At 40.0% G+C, this 20,838-nt stretch overlaps 3 protein-coding genes across 3 annotated transcripts; 2 read left to right on the top strand and 1 right to left on the bottom strand.

Moving 5' to 3' along the window:
* The first annotated feature begins 4,478 nt into the window (after positions 1-4,478).
* LOC102720451 (40S ribosomal protein S13-2) lies at positions 4,479-6,314 on the top strand. The gene is made up of 5 exons (XM_006659706.3): positions 4,479-4,581; positions 4,687-4,759; positions 4,854-4,992; positions 5,091-5,277; positions 6,031-6,314. The coding sequence occupies exons 1-5, from the start codon at positions 4,559-4,561 to the stop codon at positions 6,062-6,064; spliced, it is 456 nt and encodes a 151-aa protein (XP_006659769.3). The 5' UTR covers positions 4,479-4,558; the 3' UTR covers positions 6,065-6,314.
* Positions 6,315-8,207: 1,893 nt separating this feature from the next.
* Positions 8,208-12,367, bottom strand: LOC102720259 (kinesin-like protein KIN-1). Its single transcript, XM_015840267.2, has 17 exons — positions 12,212-12,367; positions 11,888-12,027; positions 11,464-11,566; positions 11,272-11,315; positions 10,990-11,019; positions 10,776-10,898; positions 10,673-10,698; positions 10,496-10,577; positions 10,325-10,366; positions 10,217-10,250; positions 10,064-10,139; positions 9,650-9,798; positions 9,509-9,570; positions 9,340-9,431; positions 9,063-9,261; positions 8,793-8,975; positions 8,208-8,702 (listed from the first exon to the last, which is right to left on the bottom strand). The coding sequence occupies exons 2-17, from the start codon at positions 12,005-12,007 to the stop codon at positions 8,532-8,534; spliced, it is 1,536 nt and encodes a 511-aa protein (XP_015695753.1). The 5' UTR covers positions 12,008-12,027; positions 12,212-12,367; the 3' UTR covers positions 8,208-8,531.
* Positions 12,368-16,848: 4,481 nt separating this feature from the next.
* Positions 16,849-20,605, top strand: LOC102720170 (beta-1,6-galactosyltransferase GALT31A-like). Its single transcript, XM_015840219.2, has 11 exons — positions 16,849-17,039; positions 17,181-17,220; positions 17,314-17,375; positions 17,453-17,658; positions 17,727-17,790; positions 17,948-18,026; positions 18,116-18,236; positions 18,350-18,437; positions 18,978-19,103; positions 19,188-19,297; positions 20,257-20,605. Exons 1-11 carry the CDS (start codon positions 16,915-16,917, stop codon positions 20,403-20,405), a joined length of 1,170 nt encoding a protein of 389 aa, XP_015695705.2. The 5' UTR covers positions 16,849-16,914; the 3' UTR covers positions 20,406-20,605.
* Positions 20,606-20,838: the final 233 nt, after the last annotated feature.

The raw sequence follows: 20,838 nt of genomic DNA, 5'->3' as shown, positions 1-20,838 counted from the left end.
GCTATGTGATCATTGACAAGTTGGCCTTCATTTAATGTATCGTCACCCGCAACGGTAATTTTGTGCTTAAAATTTAGGCATGTTTTAATCTTTCAGTTAGTATAATCAGATACGTAGTAATACGTGAATAATAAAGGGAAGCACATTAGCCTAGCTCTATATGCGTGTGATACAAGAAACTTGGTTTAGTTTCTTTGCAGTATTTCTTCTTTCAAGGATCATATTTCATGAATATGATGGTTTAGCCTGGCAGCGAGTAATCCAGTTGTACTATATCAATTAAACATAAGTGCTTTTTGAGTGGTCAATGATTTGCTCCCATTTCAGTATTATTGTTTAAATTGCCCTTTTCTGATACCTAAAGCTATATTCCGGTAATATGGGCAATGTTCTATAGCTCTACTTACGGGCAATACCATTGGTTATTCTTCTGATTTCACTGTTTAATAGTGCCAGTAGTAATTTACTGTTGAACCATTCAATCTGATGAGCTTTGTAGTAAAAACTGATTTAGTCCTATATCACATTTTTTTTAGAGTTTAGATACTTCCTTTCTGAGCATGATGGTAATACACTGATACCTAGTTGTTCTCCATTTACTTGAAACTCTGCATTAATTTTGCATAATTCCTTGGTGCTCTTGCATCGGGCTTTTTGCTTACCCAAGATATCCACTATTTGCTTCCTCCAAGCATTTGCATCCCTGTTAAGGTCTCTTGGACTCGTGAACCACCTTGGTAACCTTCATTTCATACCTTATTCGACTTAATTCATATGAACTCAATTATTTTCCTGATCCATGGGGTTTGTGATGCATTACTGAGAATTTCTATTAGTCGATTGGCCCAGGTCCCCAGAACAATACAGTATTAGTTTACACACAGATTTAGACTCGGTTGAATATGGGATACACCAGCACTCTTAACTTTCAGGCTAGGTTGTTCACATGTGCTGGTGAGTGGAGGGAACTTCATGTTCCCTTGTGCCAAACTGCCAGACAAAGTCGAGCGAAAAGCAAAATGTACTGTTCATCCTTCATATGATCCATGCACCGATTCATCTTTCTCATAAATGTGCAAGCTATTCTATTGGACATCTCATTTCTGCTAGATCTGGTTAGGGCATTGGCTCCTAATAGCTGCCTTATATCAAGGATCAAGCTGTATGTGAGCTGCTTCCGCTTGTTGAGCTAAGGGGCTAATTCATTTGACACTTATTATAAATATTTGGACACTTATTATAAATAGTAAACGTAAACTATTAATAAAACCCATTCATAATCTTGGGCTAATTCACGAGACGAATCTATTAAGCCTAATTAATCAATAATTAGCCTATGTGATGCTGCAGTAAATATGCTCTAATTATGGATTAATTAGGTTTAAAAAATTCGTCTTGTGGATTACCACTCATTTATGAAATTAGTTTTTTTATTAGTCTATGTTTAATACTTTAAATCAGTGTCTAAACATCCGATGTGACATGGGGCTAAAAAGTTTAGCCTCATCTAAACAACCCCTAAGTGTGCTTTTTATGGCGCAGATTTTTTTTGCAACTGCGTGCATTCGGACTTCTTCATAAGTTTTAGGGATACCATGGCACAATGCAAAATTGATGTTCATTATTTATCTACATTACACATTTTGACGTACAGATTGAATTGTTTAGAACTATGCTCCATTTGATTTTGCCAATAAGTCATCTTTTGCCACTGCGAGAGAGGGAGAGTGGCAACGGATTGTTTTTTTTTTTTTTTTGGCATTGAACCAAACCAGCAGTTGTTTTAATAACCTCCTTTTGAGCCTAGCAGTTTCGGTGCGGTTTACTCTTTTTTGGGGAAGAATCCAGATTGCTGTTTGGATTGGGATGGGCGCGGATTGGTCCGAGGGTAATCCGTAGTTGGCTATCATTTAAATAAATGAACTAGACATCTCGAAAACAAAACGTAGATCATTTATTTAAACTAGAGTCTGATCACGGATTATATACGGGATTATCCACGTCTATCCCTAGTTTTGGAGTATCACAGTATCACTGTGATTTAGATTTACATCTCAAACCGGTTCATATAGCCAATATAGCAACACACATCATGTCCTTTATATTCTTTTGACAAAAGATGAATGATTATCTATTTTTTAAGTAGCTATTTAATAGCGTAAATGATAAAATTAATTATTATAAAATCAAAAATCTACTCTACAAATATTATACCATCAATTTATATATATATATATTTTAAAATATAATGTTTAATGATTTAGAAAGCATACATGTAAAGGCCGAGAAATAATACGGTGGAAAAGAGGCGCAACCATTCTGGTGTGATGCAATGTCCAAACATCGCCGGAAGGAATGAAAGTTATCTCATTTGAGAAACATTTACATGGATAATTTGAAATTTTGAACCGCTATATTTAATCGCTTATACTAGATCATAGAAGTTGCTTCTCACAATTAGCAAGTGGTTGTGAGACTGATCGACGGTGCCATTGGGTTGGATTGACATCGACTGATTTAACTTTCCTTAGATTAAGGCAGCGTTTAGATCTCAAAAAATTTTAGGTCAGATGTCACATCGATGCGTAACGTTGCTCTTTTAAAGTATTAAACGTAATCTAATTACAAAACAAATTCCAGATTCCGCCTAGAAACCACGAGACAAATTTTTTGAGACTAATCCGTCATTAGCACATGTTGGTTACTGTAGCGCTTATGACTAATCATGTACTAATTAGACTTAAAAGATTCATCTCACGATTTTCTCCATAACTATGTAATTAGTTTTAATATTCATGTATATTTAATGCTTTATTTATGTGTCCAAAGATTCGATGTGATATTTTTGGGAAAAAAAATTTGGGGACTAAACAAGGCCTAAAGGCTGGCATGTGAATTCCATTGACCATGTGTCCGTGAGGGCGTGTACAAAAGGCTCCCATTACCATATCGATGTATGTTCGTTGACGTGGAAGATAGATGATAGAAGAGAGAAAATAAGTTGTTTTGCATGGAGTGAGCAAAACTTCGACTCTTGGCGCATAAAATGAGGAGAACTGAAAAATATGCTTTGTATATATGCTGACTCCAATAAGAGACGTCGTTCAGAGGAATTAATTAGTCTATAATTATGAAGAGTCAGTTTGAGAGATTAACATTTGTATAAGGAGTTTTTTTTCTGCTGACGTGGCTTGAGATAGAACCCATAATAAACTCTACTATTGAACACACCCTGATATATCATGAGGCGGTGCTAGACCTCTTCATTCCATTGAATCCATGAAACTCTGATCTACAATTTCATGCAAAGAACAATAATAATTCTTGGGCTGCGTACAAAATAAACATAACACAAACCCTAATTCTATACGTAGATTACTACCATATATCTCGTCATTTTGATATAACGGTGAGATTAAAGGTAGTTTACCCTAAATAAACAATACATATACGGAGAGATTAGAGCATTTGCAACAACCCATATAAATTTCGTCATCTATATAGTAATTTAGATGACCATTCAAATTAGATGTTCTATTCATATATATGCATCACTCCAGCAGAACATTTATATTGCATAATCTATATATATATATCCCTTATTTTTATAAAGTTAAGACCCAAAGCTCAATTGTGGTTGAGCCATGTCACCTGTAAATCTCAGCCATTGGATCTAATCTGGACGCTCAGTAACCACTAAGTGTAGTTAATACTAATTCTCTTCTCTAATGAAGCCACATCATCTCAATTGTTTTTAGCCTCAAGATAATACATCAATGGTGTAAATTACATCTCTTCACATCACCTCAATTGTTTTTAGCCTCAGGATGACTCATCAAAAGTGTAAATTGCATCTATTCCCCTAAAATGCATACCATACAACCCAATCATTTATAACCTATGAATAATTGATAAAGACACAAAATATATAAACACATAAAAAAATCGTACAGTAGGTAAAAAAATCGAACTCATATATACTATATTATCACCCAGTTCTGCCACAGCAACGCGTGGGGTATCCATCTAGTTTTATTAATAAGTTGCAACATCATTCTCTCATGTCAATATTACTCTCTCTTCTTATGATTGGATGTTGATCTATGGATGAAGGGGAGAAAACATTTATATTTAAAGTTTCTCTTTCTAATATGAATGATCTTCTATTTCTGGATGATGGGATAGATGACATGTTAAAACCATCTTTTTCACTTATGTCATCTATTTTCGTGATGGATGATTAGATAGATGATCTGCTGGGTTTGCGCTTAAGCGTAGCTCATCAGGACAAGTTCCTCCTTAGTGGGCTGCAATAGGGCTGAAAGGTTAAGCGCTTAGTGGGCCGACAATTTTAAAGAGATGGACCTTAATGAGCAATGGCCCGGCCCAAAGTGGTTCAGCCCTAGCATCCCACCCCCAGCGCCGCCGCCTCACTATAAGTAGCACCCCAAAACCCTAGCCCGCACCTCTTCATCCGACCGCCCCTCTCGCCCCCGCGCGCCGCCGCCGCCGCCAGCGCCCGCCCGCCGTCGCCGGAGCTAAATCTCTCGACGCCGCCATGGGGCGTATGCACAGCCGCGGGTAAGCCCTCTCTCCCCCTGTGTAATCGTTCCGTCCTAGTGGTTTCTCCTCTCTGTGGTCTAATGGCTGCGGCGGCGGCTCCGCGACGGTGCGGTGGTGGTGCAGGAAGGGTATCTCGTCGTCGGCGCTGCCGTACAAGAGGACTCCACCAAGCTGGCTCAAGACCGCCGCCTCCGATGTGGGTGACTTCTCCCCTCTTCGCTCTGGCTGGTATCCTCGATTCGATCTGGTGGGCTTCCGATTCTGACGGTGTTGGCTTGGTTGAATTCTAGGTGGAGGAGATGATCATGAAAGCCGCGAAGAAGGGGCAGATGCCGTCGCAGATCGGCGTGGTGCTCCGTGACCAGCACGGTATCCCCCTCGTCAAGAGCGTCACCGGCAGCAAGATTCTCCGCATCCTCAAGGCCCATGGTGAGATCTCTCCCCCTAGCAAACACTCCCCGGCACCATTGCCTCAATGTGATTTTGTCATGTGTCGTGTGCTGATTCGTGTGGGGTGTGATGTGTAGGCCTTGCCCCGGAGATCCCGGAAGACCTCTACTTCCTGATCAAGAAGGCTGTAGCTATTAGAAAGCACTTGGAGAGGAACAGGAAGGACAAGGACTCCAAGTTCAGGCTTATCCTTGTTGAGAGCAGGATCCACCGCCTTGCCCGCTACTACAAGCGCACAAAGAAGCTCCCGCCCACCTGGAAGTAGTAAGTAATCTTGCACATATTGGCAATTTCCTCTTTTTACCAACACATGTATGGGCAACTCCTTAGTTATGTAGTGTTCTGTTTATATGTAGTTTGTGTGCTATGTGGTATTGTGATACCCTAATTGTGCCGCAGCTAGCTTTCGGACGAAGTGTTCATATTGTTAATGTAGTTGTGCGTTGTAGGCATAATCTTTCTAGCATTGTGTGATTTTTGTTGTGAGACCTTGGCAGTTCTATTACAAGTATGATGAATTTGTTAGCACCTGATGACTATGAGTGCAATTGGTCTTGCATAATTGATTTTGTTAGTTTACAGGTGTTGATATTGTTGTCTTAGAATCACGTATTGGTAACATCATGACTCATGAGACAATTGGAGTTCGTTTGGGCCTATCTTCTGTTTTAAGTCATGTATCAGTCTTGTTGGGTAGTCTGTATAGAGATGTGGGAACCAACAAGTGTAGGTAAATGAATATATTGAAGCTAAATTTTCATTTGTTTCATCTGAAATATCTTAGGCATTGTATGTCTGTCTGATGCATTTTGTAATAATACATTAGTTCAATTCAATTACGGAGGCACTGCAATTTTTCTTTACTCATCTTATCTGGAAGATGTGCCTTTGTTATACCAGGTCATGGGTTACTGCAGAACTTTATGTTTCAGTGTTACCATGCTTTTTCCAGTAATAGTTGATTCTTGCAATCTTCCCTGGTAGCTGCTAACAAGTATTGCTTTCGTTTTTGTGCAGTGAGTCGACCACGGCCAGTACTCTGGTGGCCTAAGAGAACTTTTCCTATGGCGTGCACTTAGCTGTTTCGATATGGACTTTGTTCTAGAAATCAATTTATGTACTGCTTTGAGTCTGGAACGAGTTAGACGTGGGCAAGAAACTGCAAGTTTTTTCTATGTTTACTCGAGGATCCTATAAACCATTTTTGGTTTCACAATTCTGTGTTAAACAAGCATCGGTATTTTGTTATTTACAATTAGCTGTTACCTTACCTAATTGTTCGGCTCCATCCGTTTGCATCCGGCTCTATGCTTTCGCTATTTGATGTCACTTGGCGTTTGCGCAATTTCCGTTTAAGTGGTTGCACTAAACATACACCATATGATCATTCATGATTTGACTGGTCTACACTGATGCGGTCTGTTTCTGAATGAGATGTAGAGCTATGGAATCGTAAATATTGAGCTATATGAGTGTTGATTGTGCCCATGGTTCAACAGATATACGAAGTTTTGAATGTGGCTCATGATTTTGCAGTAGGGATGAAAATGGTATAGGCAAACCATTTTCACATCTATATTATTTCTCGGGAACGAAATTAGAAACGAAAGCCAGGAATGAAAATGGTGTTGGAAATACCATAAAACCCTTATGCATTCGCTATTCTGAACGCTAAACTTCTAATTAGTGTGCATCGAGATTTTGTTTATTATAATTATTCTGTATTCTTAATCGTCTTGCTGCAGCGTGTCCTCTGTTTTTAGGTGTGTATGATCTTGTTTCGATCATCAGGTTTGATCAGGTTTGATGAAGTTCTTTAAAGGCTTTTTCGGATCACAGGAATTTTATAGGAATTAAAACAGTTCACTTTTTTAAAAATTTCTGTAAAATTCCTTCAAAACGAAGAGGGCCTAAATCATCGAAATACAGCACAAATCGTTCTAAATTTTAGGCGCAATGTTGCAAAAATGTATTATTCTGCCTTTCATTCATCTCGATGATGTACGACATGAATGGTTTCCAGTCGTTTGGCTGTGGTTAATAAACTGACGACGATTGGAGACATGGGTTGCTTGTCATTGGGCATCTCCAAGTTTCGTGGCCGATTTGAAGCGCATTATTTGATGGTTAAGAATAACCGAGATTGATGCGTGTTATCAGTTCAACGATTACCAGTTCAGAATCCCACAGACGAGCAATACCTACAGGAGTGGGAGCAAGCAATTAAGTAACAGGAGCATATCCACATGAGGAATTTCTCCAAACTGAAATTTGTAATGCCTGTTCTGTTCAAATACCAGTTTTCATAATGTAACAGGTAGAACAAAAGGGAGCTAAGAATCGCCCTTAAGCATTTCCTCAGGCTAGCAAGTCACGTAGAACCCATAACTGGCGATCGATACAAAAATTGCAAGTACATACAAAAGAGCACGTGTTAGTTTTAGTGTGAGCATCGTGCCTGAAGGATGGACTCAATCAGCAAACAAGCCAGACAAAAATGCAAGAGATCTGGTACAAGTGTAACCCAATCCCCTGGACGGCTCAGCGTGCCTGACGATCTTCGTGAGCTTCCCTGACAAGGATATTTCGTCCATGAAAATGCTGTTGCAGAAGCAATAATCAGAGTTAGAAATGACGTTCCTCTGGCCCTATGAGAGAAAAAAAGGTTAGAATCAGAAAAATAATTTGCAGAAAATGTGAAGCAGTGTGGCTTAGGCTTCATAAGCTACTGCTAACTGGTAAGGTTCTACTCAAGCAGAAACTTAGCAATACAAATTCTTCACCCATAATCCTCATTAAGATTTTCTATCCAAATATGAAATTTCTTGGGAGAAGAAATCCAGAGAGGAAATTATGATTTTTGATGTACCGTCAAGCTATTGGAGTGACTCGAATAAGAAGGGAAAATGGCAGAACATGAGAGGTATTATACCGTATTGTCAAGCTTCAATGCACCTTCAAGTTCTTCAGCTGAAGCAAATGAGAGAAATCCATAAACACGGCCTCTCCCTCCGTCAGCAGCTTTGTATTGACAACGGTTCCGCACTGGAAAAAATACTCTCGCAATTCTTGTGGCTGAACAGACCACGCAATGTTGCCAACGTAGATCACAGGTGGTGTATGAGACATGCTGATATTTCTCAGCCATTCATCACAAAAGAGCACACCACATCTAGGAAAAATACGCTCAAGTTTTCGAAATTGTCGAAGTAATCCGGACGATAAGAAGATGAAATTTCATAACATATTCAAAGCAAAAAAACAACCGGGGGCATTTCCATCCGATCATGTGTATTACATTTCCTTCTCGTAATGACAAAACTCAGATAGATCACTGGCAATGTTTCTTCTGTAGCAAGTACTACCCAATAATCACAATCACAATCACAATGATAAAGATGAGTACGGAGATCAATCGATCCCATTAGTTTTCGTTCTTCGTTCCTACTGTTACTGTATGTCAGAAATGGCAGCAGAACGTATCATGTATTCATGTGTGACGTTGCCTCTCGTCTTCTTCAGTCTGGTACGAGCCCAAAGGGTCGGAGGAGGTAGCTGATGGCGGCCGCCGGCATGAAACCAAACAGGGTGCCGTCAGCCTGCGCGGCAGCGAGCTGAGCCTGAACTTGAGTGGCGGTCTCCTGCGCGAGCTCGAGTTCACCTCTCAGCCTCTCGTTCTCATCGGTAAGCTGCAAATATGTTTGATAGAGTTACAGCTTGCACAACGACAATGGGAGAGAGTATGGACTACGGAGGATTGATGCAGCTAGTGCAACTACCTCTTCGACGGTTTCTTTCAGCTCCTCAACTGCTTGTGTGAGCAGTGAGATCTCCTGGCTCACGACGTCTTGGCAGACGGAGTCAATGTCTGCCATGGAGTAGTCAGGTTCGAAGATGATGCCTTCCTGCACGAACAGTTCCTCCAGCAGATCCACATCTTCCTCCTTCAGGCTCAACCTTAGCTGAGAATAGTGTCTGATCTTCAGTAAGGTATCAAAGGTGATTGAAAAGTGGACCTGAATGGGGACTATTAGTTGATTGCTACAAACCTTGCTCAGAATCTGGTCACGCATATCATTTTGGTCATGAGAATCAAGGATAGGCTTCTTGACACTATCTGCTTCAGGAGAGGTTGATTTCGATGCAGTCTTGACGCTATCTGCTTCAGGAGAGGTTGATTTCGATGCAGTCTTGACGCTATCCACTTCAGGAGAGGTTGATTTGGGTGAAGTCTTTATGAGCTTCGTCCTGGACAGATGTTGCCATAGAATCAGGACCATATGTACAAGTAGAAATGAAATACCACGCAATGTTCAAGAGATATGCCTCGTTCCGAAGCGAATAGTGGACAGGCTTTCGGGTGCATTCAAGGCACTGGGGGAACAACAGCACAGCAATGCGGCTCTTGAGTTGCCACCCTGCAAAAATCAGTGGCATTTAAACAAACCCAAAGATTCAGAAACTCAGGAGAAAATATTTTCAGCTTTTCACCCACCAGTGCATCTTGAAGAATCCGCGTAAGCTTTGAGTCACGATAAGGTACATGATTCTGTTTACCTGAAGATGAAAATATAAGACAAGTAAATGTAGCATTATCAGGGTGACCTTTTGTTGGTGGGTGCAGAAAAGTCTATACCAGTAGTTAGAGCATTGATAACATTCCCAAGAGCTGAGAGAGATTTATTGATTGTCTTCGCCTCATCAAAAACTCGTCCTTCAGCACCAGTTTTCTCAACCTTCTCTGACCCAGCTAAATCAACAAGAATAATCTTCCCCCCTCTCACCCTGTACGTTTTTTTTGGAGAGAAAATCACGGCCTGCTCAGACTACCGCCATTTCTTCAGGATGGCAGTTTATAAATACAGGTAGCTGCAATTTCCCTTGCATAGCCAGATTTTAGCAATTTGAGTAAAAGAAATCCAACATTTGGGGTATGTATCAGTAGCACAAAGGAATGGGCATGCCAACTTTAAGGTTATATGTAATTAATTACAACCAATTCAAAAAAGGGACTACTGATCGCTGATATTTATGATTCATTCAAGCATACCTCTCATCAGAAGTAGATCCTTGTTGAACTGAAAAAATGTATAAGCAGTGACTTCTACTGCTGGCCAGGTTCATTTCTATGTACATTAAGGATGATGAAATGCATAAAATTTTAATATTTACGGCTGTTTCAGAAACAGTAAATAGAGGATACGTGTTTCTCCAACAGCTCTGTTGGCAATCCCTTCCTGTAATTTAGAGAAGTAAACAAAGCTAAAGTGGTATGCAGAGAGGCATTCCAAGGAAAACTCGAGGAACTTACAGAAAGGCACTCCAGAGCATCTGAACTACTCATGATGGACACCTACAGAGATAATTGAAGGTTACAATCTACCAAAGGAAAAATAAAATGGAATGATATATGCAATACTTGCTTTAGAATATCAAACGAAAAATAAAACGCAAAGACATATGTTAAGCACTTCTTTCTTACTTCTGTTGCTCCAGAAATGTAGATCCCTTGAGTTTTACTCTCCTTGATTTGTAGGTTGTCTTTGGACAAGTCAAGAAGGTCCCTAAGATAAGATGAAGCAAGTTTGGTACTCTTTCTATATCCAGCATATGAATCTGTACAATGGAAGCATAGGAAAATATTCTCAACAATACTGACCTTACTTTTTCCAAATATATCTCCACCTGATAAATGGTATATCAATGTGAGTAAAGATTTAGTGATGTGTATTCAAATTCAGAACATGATCTGGAAATTTTACCATCGACAACTTCACACTCCACATAGCTATGCTTTCTGATGATCGTAGAGATTGAAAAAGCTCATCAACAACTCTCTGGATTAGTCCGGTTTTCTGCTTATTGCAATGCAAGATGCTTGGCCCCTGTGCCAACATCCAAATGAAAAAAAAAAAAAGCCAAAGCTGAAATGATGCAGTCAGTGATCATCCTGTAAATTAATGGTATACACTTTACCTCCATGCTGTATGTCTTTCCGGCTCCAGTCTTCACATCGGAAAAATTATAATTAAAGGTCAGTGTTGACACAGGCAGCACATGTCAGACATATGTAACAACATATGAGACTATTTGGTGCACTGCAAATGGTAACTGTTCAGTGTAACTTTTAAGGTTGAGGCTGGTAGTAGCAACAACAATAAGCAAGTTACATATGCAACCTGTACATCAAACGTTTGTGTACAATTGGCTAATTAGGGAACAGGGTGTTTGCACTTTGCAGCAGATAGCAGTGCATACCTGACCATAAGTAATTATAGTCCCATTTATTCCACTGATAGCATCTGCGTCCAAGTAATTTTGAGAGTTAGTACAAAGTGTGGCGCCTCATGCAACTAAAAGATTCAGTGATGATAAAACTACAGAAATAGGCAGAAGCTTTGACTATCCTGACAAATAAACAGAAGGAAAAAAGATAGGGGAGAAACAAACCTGCAACAATTGGCACGGCAAGGAAGTTATAGACATCAGACTGTTCCGAATCTTCATAAAACACCCTGTCAAAGCTGAATATGACATCCTCTTCCCTCTCATCCTAACTCAAGTATTTGCAGACACATCAGTGAAAAATCATCATTAATTAAGCATGACCAAACACAGAAAGTTTGTTAACACCACCACAGGGATTTATCATGGAGAATGCATCTATAACCAAATAAAAACTAGAATGCATATCAATTCTTCATTCCATCCTTGCACAATGGGAACTTTGAAATTAGTGGAAATCCAGTAATCTCGAGTAAAAGTGCTATTCCAGAACCAAATTGCGCATCTCATAGAGAAGGCATTCACATATATATTCACTGCTTGTCTTATGTGTGAGAAAAAAACAGTGGCAGATGAAGAGTTTCCAAACCTTGAAAACAAAGGACTCCGAATCCAATCTCTTGAAGCAGACCTTATCACCATTAGCCTTCCTCTCCTTGTGGCTCAGTGGTCTGAACCTCACGCACACAGCAGTGGCCGATCGGGACATAGTTGAGTTGAATCCCAAAACTTGTTGGGAACCCCCCAAAAAAAACAATGTTATTAGTAAGGTTTTAAGGAAAATTAACAGAGAAACTCCGCGAATCTGGAGGAGAACCTATCTAGAGGGTTCATCATTCGAATTCGCAGAAGAAGAAGAAAAAGTTCGCGATGAGAAAGGATGTGGCAGAAGGCGTAACGGATGGATGCTCACCAGTGAGGAATGCAGAGGAGACAGCAGCGGCGCAGTCGGCGGGCGAACTCGCTCGAGGAGAGGAGAGGGGAGAGCGAGAGCAACGCCGAGGGGACGAGACGCCGGGAGCGAGCGGCGGCGAAGGAAGGTTTTCTTCGTCGCGGGGGGAGAAGCGTACTGCTCCGTGCGTAAAAGAAAAAAAAAACTTTTGGTTGCTTGTTCTGTCCTAATCTTATTTATTTTTTAAAAATAAAATAATTAGGCACACATAATATATTATTTATATTTTATCATCTAATAAAAATAAAAATAGTAATCATAATTTTTTTAATAAGACGAGGAGTCAACTATTATAAGTAAAATTATTTTGGAACGGATGGACTACGCGTTTTGAGCTTATTTATTTTTTATTTTTCTTCTTCACTGCATATTCCCTTGCGTGTTTTCATTATTTTTCTTTAGGGTGCATGATTTGGTGACCAAATTTACATATAATTATATGATCCTCTATGGCGCTATGAATATAAAGGAAACTAATGATGGCTTTAGATTAGTATTTTGGCCGTATCAACGCACGGATATTTATCCAGTAAGATGTAAAAGAAAGAACAGGCAAGGAGTCACACACACGCCAGAGAGAAACTGTTTATAATAACTTTATACAATATACTTTTTCACTGCATATAACCAGTTTTGCATTGACGGCGGGAATGGACTTTTTCCTACAAGTGTTTACATCGGCCCACTAACCTGAGTTTCCAAGGCCCATTAAACTAAATTAGAAAGCCCGTTTAGATAAATGATCAAAAAACCCTTTGGTGTGTATCCCAGAATACTTGGAGCAAACCATATTTTAATAAGGTTCGTTCGATCAAAATTTTATCATTCTTAAACTTTTTTTTATAGAACTCATGAATTTTATTTAGTAAGAAAAAATACACGTGTCATGAGTATTCCTCGACACTGAGGATTGAACTGCATGCGCCAACAATTTTGCAAAGAGGACCCTAGAAGATAGCCAAATTAACCTAAGCTCAGAACTTTTACAACAAAGAACTTTAGGAGAAAAAAAACAATCAGATCCTTCATTGCTTCTCTGCCTGGACGAAGACACCTATGGCGACGACGACGGTGATTTAAAGACCATAAGCAGTTGCAGATGAACACCAAGAAGGGAACCCAAACGGCGTCTCCGATGGAGATTAAAGCTTCATTGGCTACAACAAGAAATTTCAGCCACTCCTTAAAGATCCGTCTCCGTAGACAAAAAAAGGTCGACGTTCTTGCGGATGTATTGCCGGAGATAAAGCTGAAGGCCGGCACAACCCGCTAAAACACAAACCTGTAGCACATCCAGTTGAAGACGCCATGGGAAAACTCGAAGCTGCCACCATGAGAGATCAACAACCATGTTTTTGCACCGAGACAAGAGGAAGCGACGCCGGCAACCTCTTGAGCTTCACAGGAAAAGAAAAACACAAACAAAGCAAAATGATTAACCCTACTACGGGATATACCCGACTACTTGGACCCCCCTTCCTGCCGTCGACGACCGAAGCCGTCGGAATCGAAGGGAAAGGGGGCCAGATGACCTCCGCTCTTCCTCTAGCCTCGCGGCCAACGCGAGCTCAGGCAAGCGGGCGAGCCGGCTACGCCGGCGGCACGGCGCACGGAAGCTTGGCCTGAGGGCGCAAGCGCAGGCAGCCGGTTACACGGCGAGCGCTCGCCTCGCTGGCTCTGGTCGCGGGGTGCTGGTCGCCTCCGCCTCTGCCGCTCAGCCTTTTTCTTCGAGCATTATTAAACTCTTTACTGCTCACGACATTCCAAGCTGTTAGTACCAGTAAAAACAGAGGCAGTTAGCATTATGTTCGTTGCTACATTAGACCAAGTTCAATAGTATAGCCAACCGTTGGCTCTAATTGTTCTATAACTAACTTAATAGACAAGTCATACAATAATCATATACTACACAATTAATATCCGGTCTCGCCTGTCATACATCCCTATGTCTTAGAGTCTATGCTGTAGCTGGCTATAAATCTATAACCCACTTCTCTTCTTTCTCATCTCTTATCTTCTTAAAATATGCTTATAGCTCTCGTCCTTTAAATTGACCAATGGGTTGCTGCTGATTAACCCTAATCATACTGGTACCTCACGCCATCACATGCCCCATGTGCAAATGTGCAACGCAGAGCATTAGCTCAGGCCCTCAGCAACAAAATATAATCAATCCCTCTAAACCAGAAATGATGGCCACTAATCTGCACACCAACCATCATTGTGCTTAGCACAGGAAAGTAAACTTTCTTTTTGCTATAATAACCATCCTAACTATATATCATTAAAAACCTTTGTGGTTATATAATGTTGAAGAAAAAGAGAGGGAAAGAAACCTGTTGGTGTGATCACTCCATCTGTGATTCGTCCCAAAATATAAAGAATTTTTAGATTTGGACACATTATTTAGACAATCAGTAGCACTAGACAAGCAAATTTTGATTGAAAAGGGAAAATATACTTAAACATTCGGTAACATTAAAAAAACACAGGTATAATTATACTGTCACTTTGGACCAGATAAATAACTATTTTTTTAAGTTTTTACTACTCCAAATGATTTTTTCATTACAAATAAAATACTTCAAACACATCGGTACTGACACATCGATGAACTTCGATGTATTTTTAGTTCATATATTTGCCAAAAGAGAAGTTTGACATGTAAGATAATTTGTTTAGAATGGTTTAAATCACAATAATAGCAAATATACTCGGTCCAATGCGAAAAAAGCATGTTTAAGGGGCGAGTAAAAGTTGAGTAATAAAATATGATTCAAAGTATAACTTACTTATTTGAGGAAATTTTTTAACGAGGCACCGTCTTTTCGTTTATGATTATAAGTTAAAATTTAAATTTTTAGTATTTAATTTATAGTTGATTTTATGTTCTTATTATAATTTATTTTTAAGCTATTATTTTTAGATCAATATATAATATTTATTTAAATATTTTTAAATATTTATTGTTGTAAAAAGATGACCCTATAATATTCTGCTAAGGACCATTAAAGCAGCCTTGATGAGAGCCAGTGCCATGCTGGTCTACTGCACACTGCATTGCACTAGCAAACAACCATCAATGACAGTGGGCCCAGCAATTCTGCCCAAAAAGGCTACGCTACACTGCAGAGGAGGACGTGCGCACGGCGGTGGACCGCGTGGATTCGTGCTACGGCGGTTTCGCGGCAACCCCACGGAACCCGGTCCACCACCACCGCCACAACCCCCGTGGACCCGTGGACCGGGAGGTGGTCGGTGCGCCTGCGGCGTTGCTGCGCCGGGTCCAGGGGGAGACGCGGCCGCAGTAGAGGACATGGCCGCTTTGCGCTACGCGTACCAGGGCCAATGGACGATGATAAATGCTGCTGTCTGTTGGGGACGGCCTGACGTGTGGATTGTTTGGTGGACCTGGTCCACCGCAAAGCCCTTCTCTAGCAGGAGAATACGGTGTAGAATGTACTGGAGCGATGTGGCTTATTGGATGCTTTTCATTTCGTTTTCTTTTCTTGTAAGGTTGAAAGTTGCTGCAAAAGGCAAAATAAATGTGATGCAAGTGCAAAACTGTGCAAAGAGATACAGTACGAAGAAACGTGATAAATGAAGTATTACGAGGAGTTTATTAGTACGATAATGTGTTTAAATGGATAAATTACTAAACATACATTACACATATTTTCTACCCATTGTTTTGTTTTTTTGAAAAAACAAAACTTAGCACCCGAGAAATAATTTATAAGTAAAATTTTTATATGTATCCATACCTACTAATTAGTAGAATCAATGCTACAAAATAAAGCATAATAAAAAATATAAAATTTTAACTTTAAGCTTAAGGTTTAAAATTTAAAGTTTAGCTTATAAACAAAAGCCGAAGCAAACCGACATTAGACCTAGTGTCTAATTCTTAACTTTATGACAAAGGTCGTGCCTTGAATTTTAATTATTATTTGTGCTATTCATAAATACTACTTCCTCCGTTTCATAATGTAAGACTTTCTAACTTTACCTAGATTCATATGAATGATAATGATTCTAGACATATATATATATATATAAATTATATACATTCATTAATTAATAAATTTAGATAAGACTAGAAAGTTTTACAATATGAAATGGGTAGTGACGTACTCCATTATATAAAACATTATTTCCTAGGTTCCCAATACAAACACAGTGAGTTGAAAAAAAAGACCAAAATACAAAAATAGTATCGATGGATGGGTATGTTAGTAATATCGTTGAAATAGAATTTATCGATTGGTGAATTTGATTATACGAAGAGTGTAGAGGTTAATTTATTTGAAATTAAATTTAAGCTTAGAAGTTACTTTATTCCGACCCGGAGTGGATACTTTAATTATTTTGACTGAATAATTAAGACACATACCTCTTTGTGAAAACCTTGAAGAAAAGAAAAATTTATAAATCATTTCAAACTGTCTAATAGGACAGTGGAATTGTACTTTCCACCTAAAACAGAGGAATTTTACGGAGAAAGCAGCAGGTGGACATATGGACCGAGTCCACGGCCGCGAGAGAAGGCAGTGCGTTGCAGCAAGCAGGCCAAGGGAGGGAGAGAGAGCGAGAGCTATCCCCCTCCTTCCATTCGAACGAGGAATCCGAGAGAGACAAGACAAGCACTGCGGCGTGCGGCGGCGATGTTCGCGCCGCCGGCGGCCCCGGCGAGGCCGCACAAGGCGGCGCCCCCGGCGCGGGTGCCCACGCGGCTGGTGGCCGCGCTCTGCACCGCCTGCTTCTTCCTCGGCGTCTGTGTCATCAACAGGTCACCCCCCCAAATCCGCTGCCCCTCCTCTTGCTCCGTGCTCGCCGCCCCCCAATCTCTTCGTTTCGCTACGGGTTGAGGCAATGCTCGTCGGTTTCGAGGCCGGGAAGTGGTGATGTTTAGCTCTGTGTGTTTTTGCAGATACTGGACGGTTCCTGAGCTTCCCGATTGCCGAAACAAGGTGATGCATCGTGTCGTTTCCATTATTTTTTTTTTATCTTAGTTGTTGTGTTCATAGGGATGTGATACAATGCCATCCGGTTCAATTTTCCAGGCGAATTCGGATAATCCGGGGGTTGTTATGAACCAAGCATCACAGACTCGGGAAGTCATCATGTAATGTCGGAAGCTTCTGCATTCATGGATATTTAATGGTTCAAGTTTAGGGTTGCTTAAACTATTTTTCACCGCAGAGCTTTGGATAGAACGATATCCGACATCGAGATGCGTCTGGCTGCTGCAAGAACCATGCAAGCGAGGAGCCAAGGCTTGTCTCCGAGTGATTCGGGTGGTGACCAGGGAAACATGAGGCCGAGATTGTTTTTTGTCATGGGCATTGTGACCACGTTTGCTAATCGCAAGCGAAGAGACTCTATCAGGCAGACATGGTTGCCACAAGGTATAAATTTTCTTTCTAACGCATCTTAGAGGTTTTGTTCGATACATATCTAATTTGATGCTGTCTAGGTGAGCATTTGCAAAGGCTGGAGAAGGAGAAGGGCATTGTTATCCGTTTTGTCATTGGACGCAGGTATTGTCCAGTTTAAACCTGGGAGAAGATAATCAGTTCTGCATCAAATGATATGATCTTGTTCTGTTTTCTAATATAATGACGCCACTTACCTGATAAAAGGTCTGAAGTATTATTCCTTGTTAGTATCACTGAATTTGGGACTTACTTCTTGTAGTGCAAATGCCAGCCCAGAGAGTGAAGTGGAACGCGCTATTGCTGCAGAAGATAAAGAATACAATGACATTTTGAGACTTGTATGCTGGTTCTGCTAGTTTCAATTTTCATGTATTTGACCAACCTATTTATAATATTGAAGTTTTGACACACCGGTTATCCTTACCAGGACCATGTTGAAGGAAATGGCAGTCTTCCTTCAAAGATTCAGACTTTTCTTTCAACTGCTCTTTCCACATGGGATGCTGATTTCTATGTAAAAGTTGATGATGATGTTCATGTCAACATAGGTATGCCAACCCCAGACCATCCTTTAAAGTTTGGTTGTTGTTATAGAATATTTTAAAGATATTCTGATTTACCCAATGATAGCACATAGTGAATTTTCCCTATTTCATCACAGGTATTACCAGGTCAATTTTGGCACGACACAGATCAAAACCTCGTGTGTACATTGGTTGCATGAAATCTGGACCTGTCATTGATAAAAAGTAACACTTCAGAAAACTTAGTTTCCTTTTTCATTTTCAGTTGATCAAACAGATTAGTAAATGTGCCAAAGAGGAACTTAGTTTTGCTACTTTCTAATGTTGCAAGGGAAGCTACATATATATCTTTCATGGATTTGACAAATATAGACATTCTCTAATTATAAGGACACACCTTGCTATCTATACTACTATAAAAGACAGTAATGGTGGTGGTGAGTCTGTCGCCACCACTATCAAGTGGGCCATTATATCAACACAATACGTGTGAATGCTCTTGCTGCTCTTTGTAATTGCGTAGCTCCATAACTTAATTTTCTAGGCATGGTATTTTTGTTTTTTATTTTCAGATGAAAGATATTGTGTATTTTTTAAACACATTATAACACACATGCAATCTTGTTTCAACCAATTAATTTTTTTTTTCAACACTAATTAGTTTTGCTATTTTCATAACATGTAGCTTAGTTAGTATATGCTTATGTTAACAATGTTTTTCTTAAAAAAAACTGCTCTAATGAAGCACTTGCTTGATGCCAACAGTGAATCTAAGTACTATGAACCGGACCATTGGAAGTTTGGGACTGAGGGTAACAACTACTTTAGGCATGCAACACGACAGCTCTATGCTGTAACCAGGGATCTGGCGACCTACATAACAGCAAATCGGTCAGTTTTAATTTGGAAATGCAATGCCCAGCAAACTGGATTATGTTACTTCTCCATTTTATATTCGTATGATTTTACTTTCAGGCATATCTTGCACAAATATTCAAATGAAGACGTATCATTTGGTTCTTGGTTGATCGGGTTGGATGTCGAACATGTGGATGAGAGAAGCCTTTGTTGTGGCACCCCCCCAGGTTACAGCATTTTCCATGTTTACTGCAGCATATTCTCCTCTTCTCTCTCTCCCTCTCTCTCTCATTTTTGTGTGCTTGACGTTTTTCACTTAACCTGGAAGTTGCTTGTAATCATACTAAAGTAGTTGATCGGATCTTTCCCCCCCATTTTTTTCTACTTGAAAAAGATGACATGCATGTTTTAACAAATAGCAGCTACCATGGTGGTTAGCACCTATCTTTAATAATTAAGATGCAAGACTTGCTTTTAGCCTTTTACAACTTTCTGATCCCTTCTGTTCTGAAATGGCACTAGGTTATTATACTCAAACCATCTGTTGACATTTTGCACCAAATATTTGAAAGTATAGATATTTATTCATCAGAAATTCAGAATGCTGCTGGCAGCCTGGCATTGAGCAGTAGCTGGTTACTCTTAACGTAAATGAATGACATCAGAAGATGGCAATACCAGCCCGTCTACATATCTAGAGGATGTGGAGGTAACTGCTGTTGCAGTTATTCTGTTTGCCACTTGTGCAATGTGCTTCAGAATGGACACATGATTGTGTCGTCCCATTGTATGATGTAACTACCATTTGCGCAATTTGTCAATCTTTGGAATGTTTTCCCATCCATATACCCCTCCAATCATTGCAATCAGCTTAAGATTATCTCAGCCATCGTTTCACTTCTGCTTATACTTATAAACCAAAATTTGAATTTGCACCTTAAATCTTAAATTTGAAGTTGATTTTAGGGTTTCTCACCGAAGCTTATTTAGGCTTTTAGATCGCTAAGAATATGTATATAAAACATTGATTCACAAATTATTTTTCGTTTGCAAATATGCCGTGAAAAAGTCAAACAATCACCCCCTGGGCATCCAGCATCTACCTACCTGTCATATATTGCAAAGCACTCCAGTAGACACTTCGGATCAAGGGACATTCATTTGGCATGTTTGGTTGGTCCTGCAGACTGTGAGTGGAAGGCGCAGGCCGGAAACCCGTGCGCCGCATCCTTCGACTGGAACTGCACCGGCATCTGCAATCCGGTGGAGAGGATGGAGGAGGTGCACCGGCGATGCTGGGAAGGTCATGTGGCCGATTTGCAGGCACAGTTTTGACAACCAATCTGTGGTAGCGCAGGCAATCCTTATACCATTGTTCCCTCTGTAACCCCATGTAAATTGATCCGGAGAACGAAATTGTTGTGCAATATGGTTAGTTTTTTCAGATGCGCACTGTGAGATTGCCATCTTTTCCTGGCCAGTTTGCAATGCACTGCTTGAAATGGGAGAAGGAAAAAAATATGATTAAATGTAAACCATGTCCAAATGACTGATTTTCGTAGGAGCTTTATATGATTTTTCATAGGTTTCAAATTTTTTTTGAGGATTTTCGCCGGAACTGAACTTCATGTAAAAAAATCATATTAATCCTGCATTCAAAAGGAGAATATTGATATGTGGTCCCGTCTGATGTAGATTACCAAGCGAATTATCGCCGCGTATTATCTAATTGACTATATAGATAAATCAAATATTTTGAGAACTAAAA

Source organism: Oryza brachyantha, chromosome 8 (genome assembly GCF_000231095.2).
Source record: "Oryza brachyantha chromosome 8, ObraRS2, whole genome shotgun sequence".
Lineage (NCBI taxonomy): Eukaryota > Viridiplantae > Streptophyta > Magnoliopsida > Poales > Poaceae > Oryza > Oryza brachyantha.
Note: the sequence above shows the minus strand (reverse complement) of the source record. Positions and strands in the feature narration are given on the sequence as shown.

Coding starts and splice junctions, on each gene's coding strand:
- LOC102720451 (XM_006659706.3), top strand. CDS start 4,559: ATGGGGCGTATGCACAGCCGCGG. Junction 4,582..4,686: donor GGGCGTATGCACAGCCGCGG/GTAAGCCCTCTC, acceptor GTGGTGGTGCAG/GAAGGGTATCTCGTCGTCGG. Junction 4,993..5,090: donor CCGCATCCTCAAGGCCCATG/GTGAGATCTCTC, acceptor TGTGATGTGTAG/GCCTTGCCCCGGAGATCCCG.
- LOC102720170 (XM_015840219.2), top strand. CDS start 16,915: ATGTTCGCGCCGCCGGCGGCCCCGGCGAGGCCGCACAAGGCGGCGCCC. Junction 17,659..17,726: donor GCAGACATGGTTGCCACAAG/GTATAAATTTTC, acceptor GATGCTGTCTAG/GTGAGCATTTGCAAAGGCTG. Junction 19,104..19,187: donor ACCTACATAACAGCAAATCG/GTCAGTTTTAAT, acceptor TTTTACTTTCAG/GCATATCTTGCACAAATATT.
- LOC102720259 (XM_015840267.2), bottom strand. CDS start 12,007: ATGTCCCGATCGGCCACTGCTGTGTGCGTGAGGTTCAGACCACTGAGC. Junction 11,567..11,887: donor CGGAGTCCTTTGTTTTCAAG/GTTTGGAAACTC, acceptor TACTTGAGTTAG/GATGAGAGGGAAGAGGATGT. Junction 10,140..10,216: donor CAGAGCTGTTGGAGAAACAC/GTATCCTCTATT, acceptor TAATGTACATAG/AAATGAACCTGGCCAGCAGT.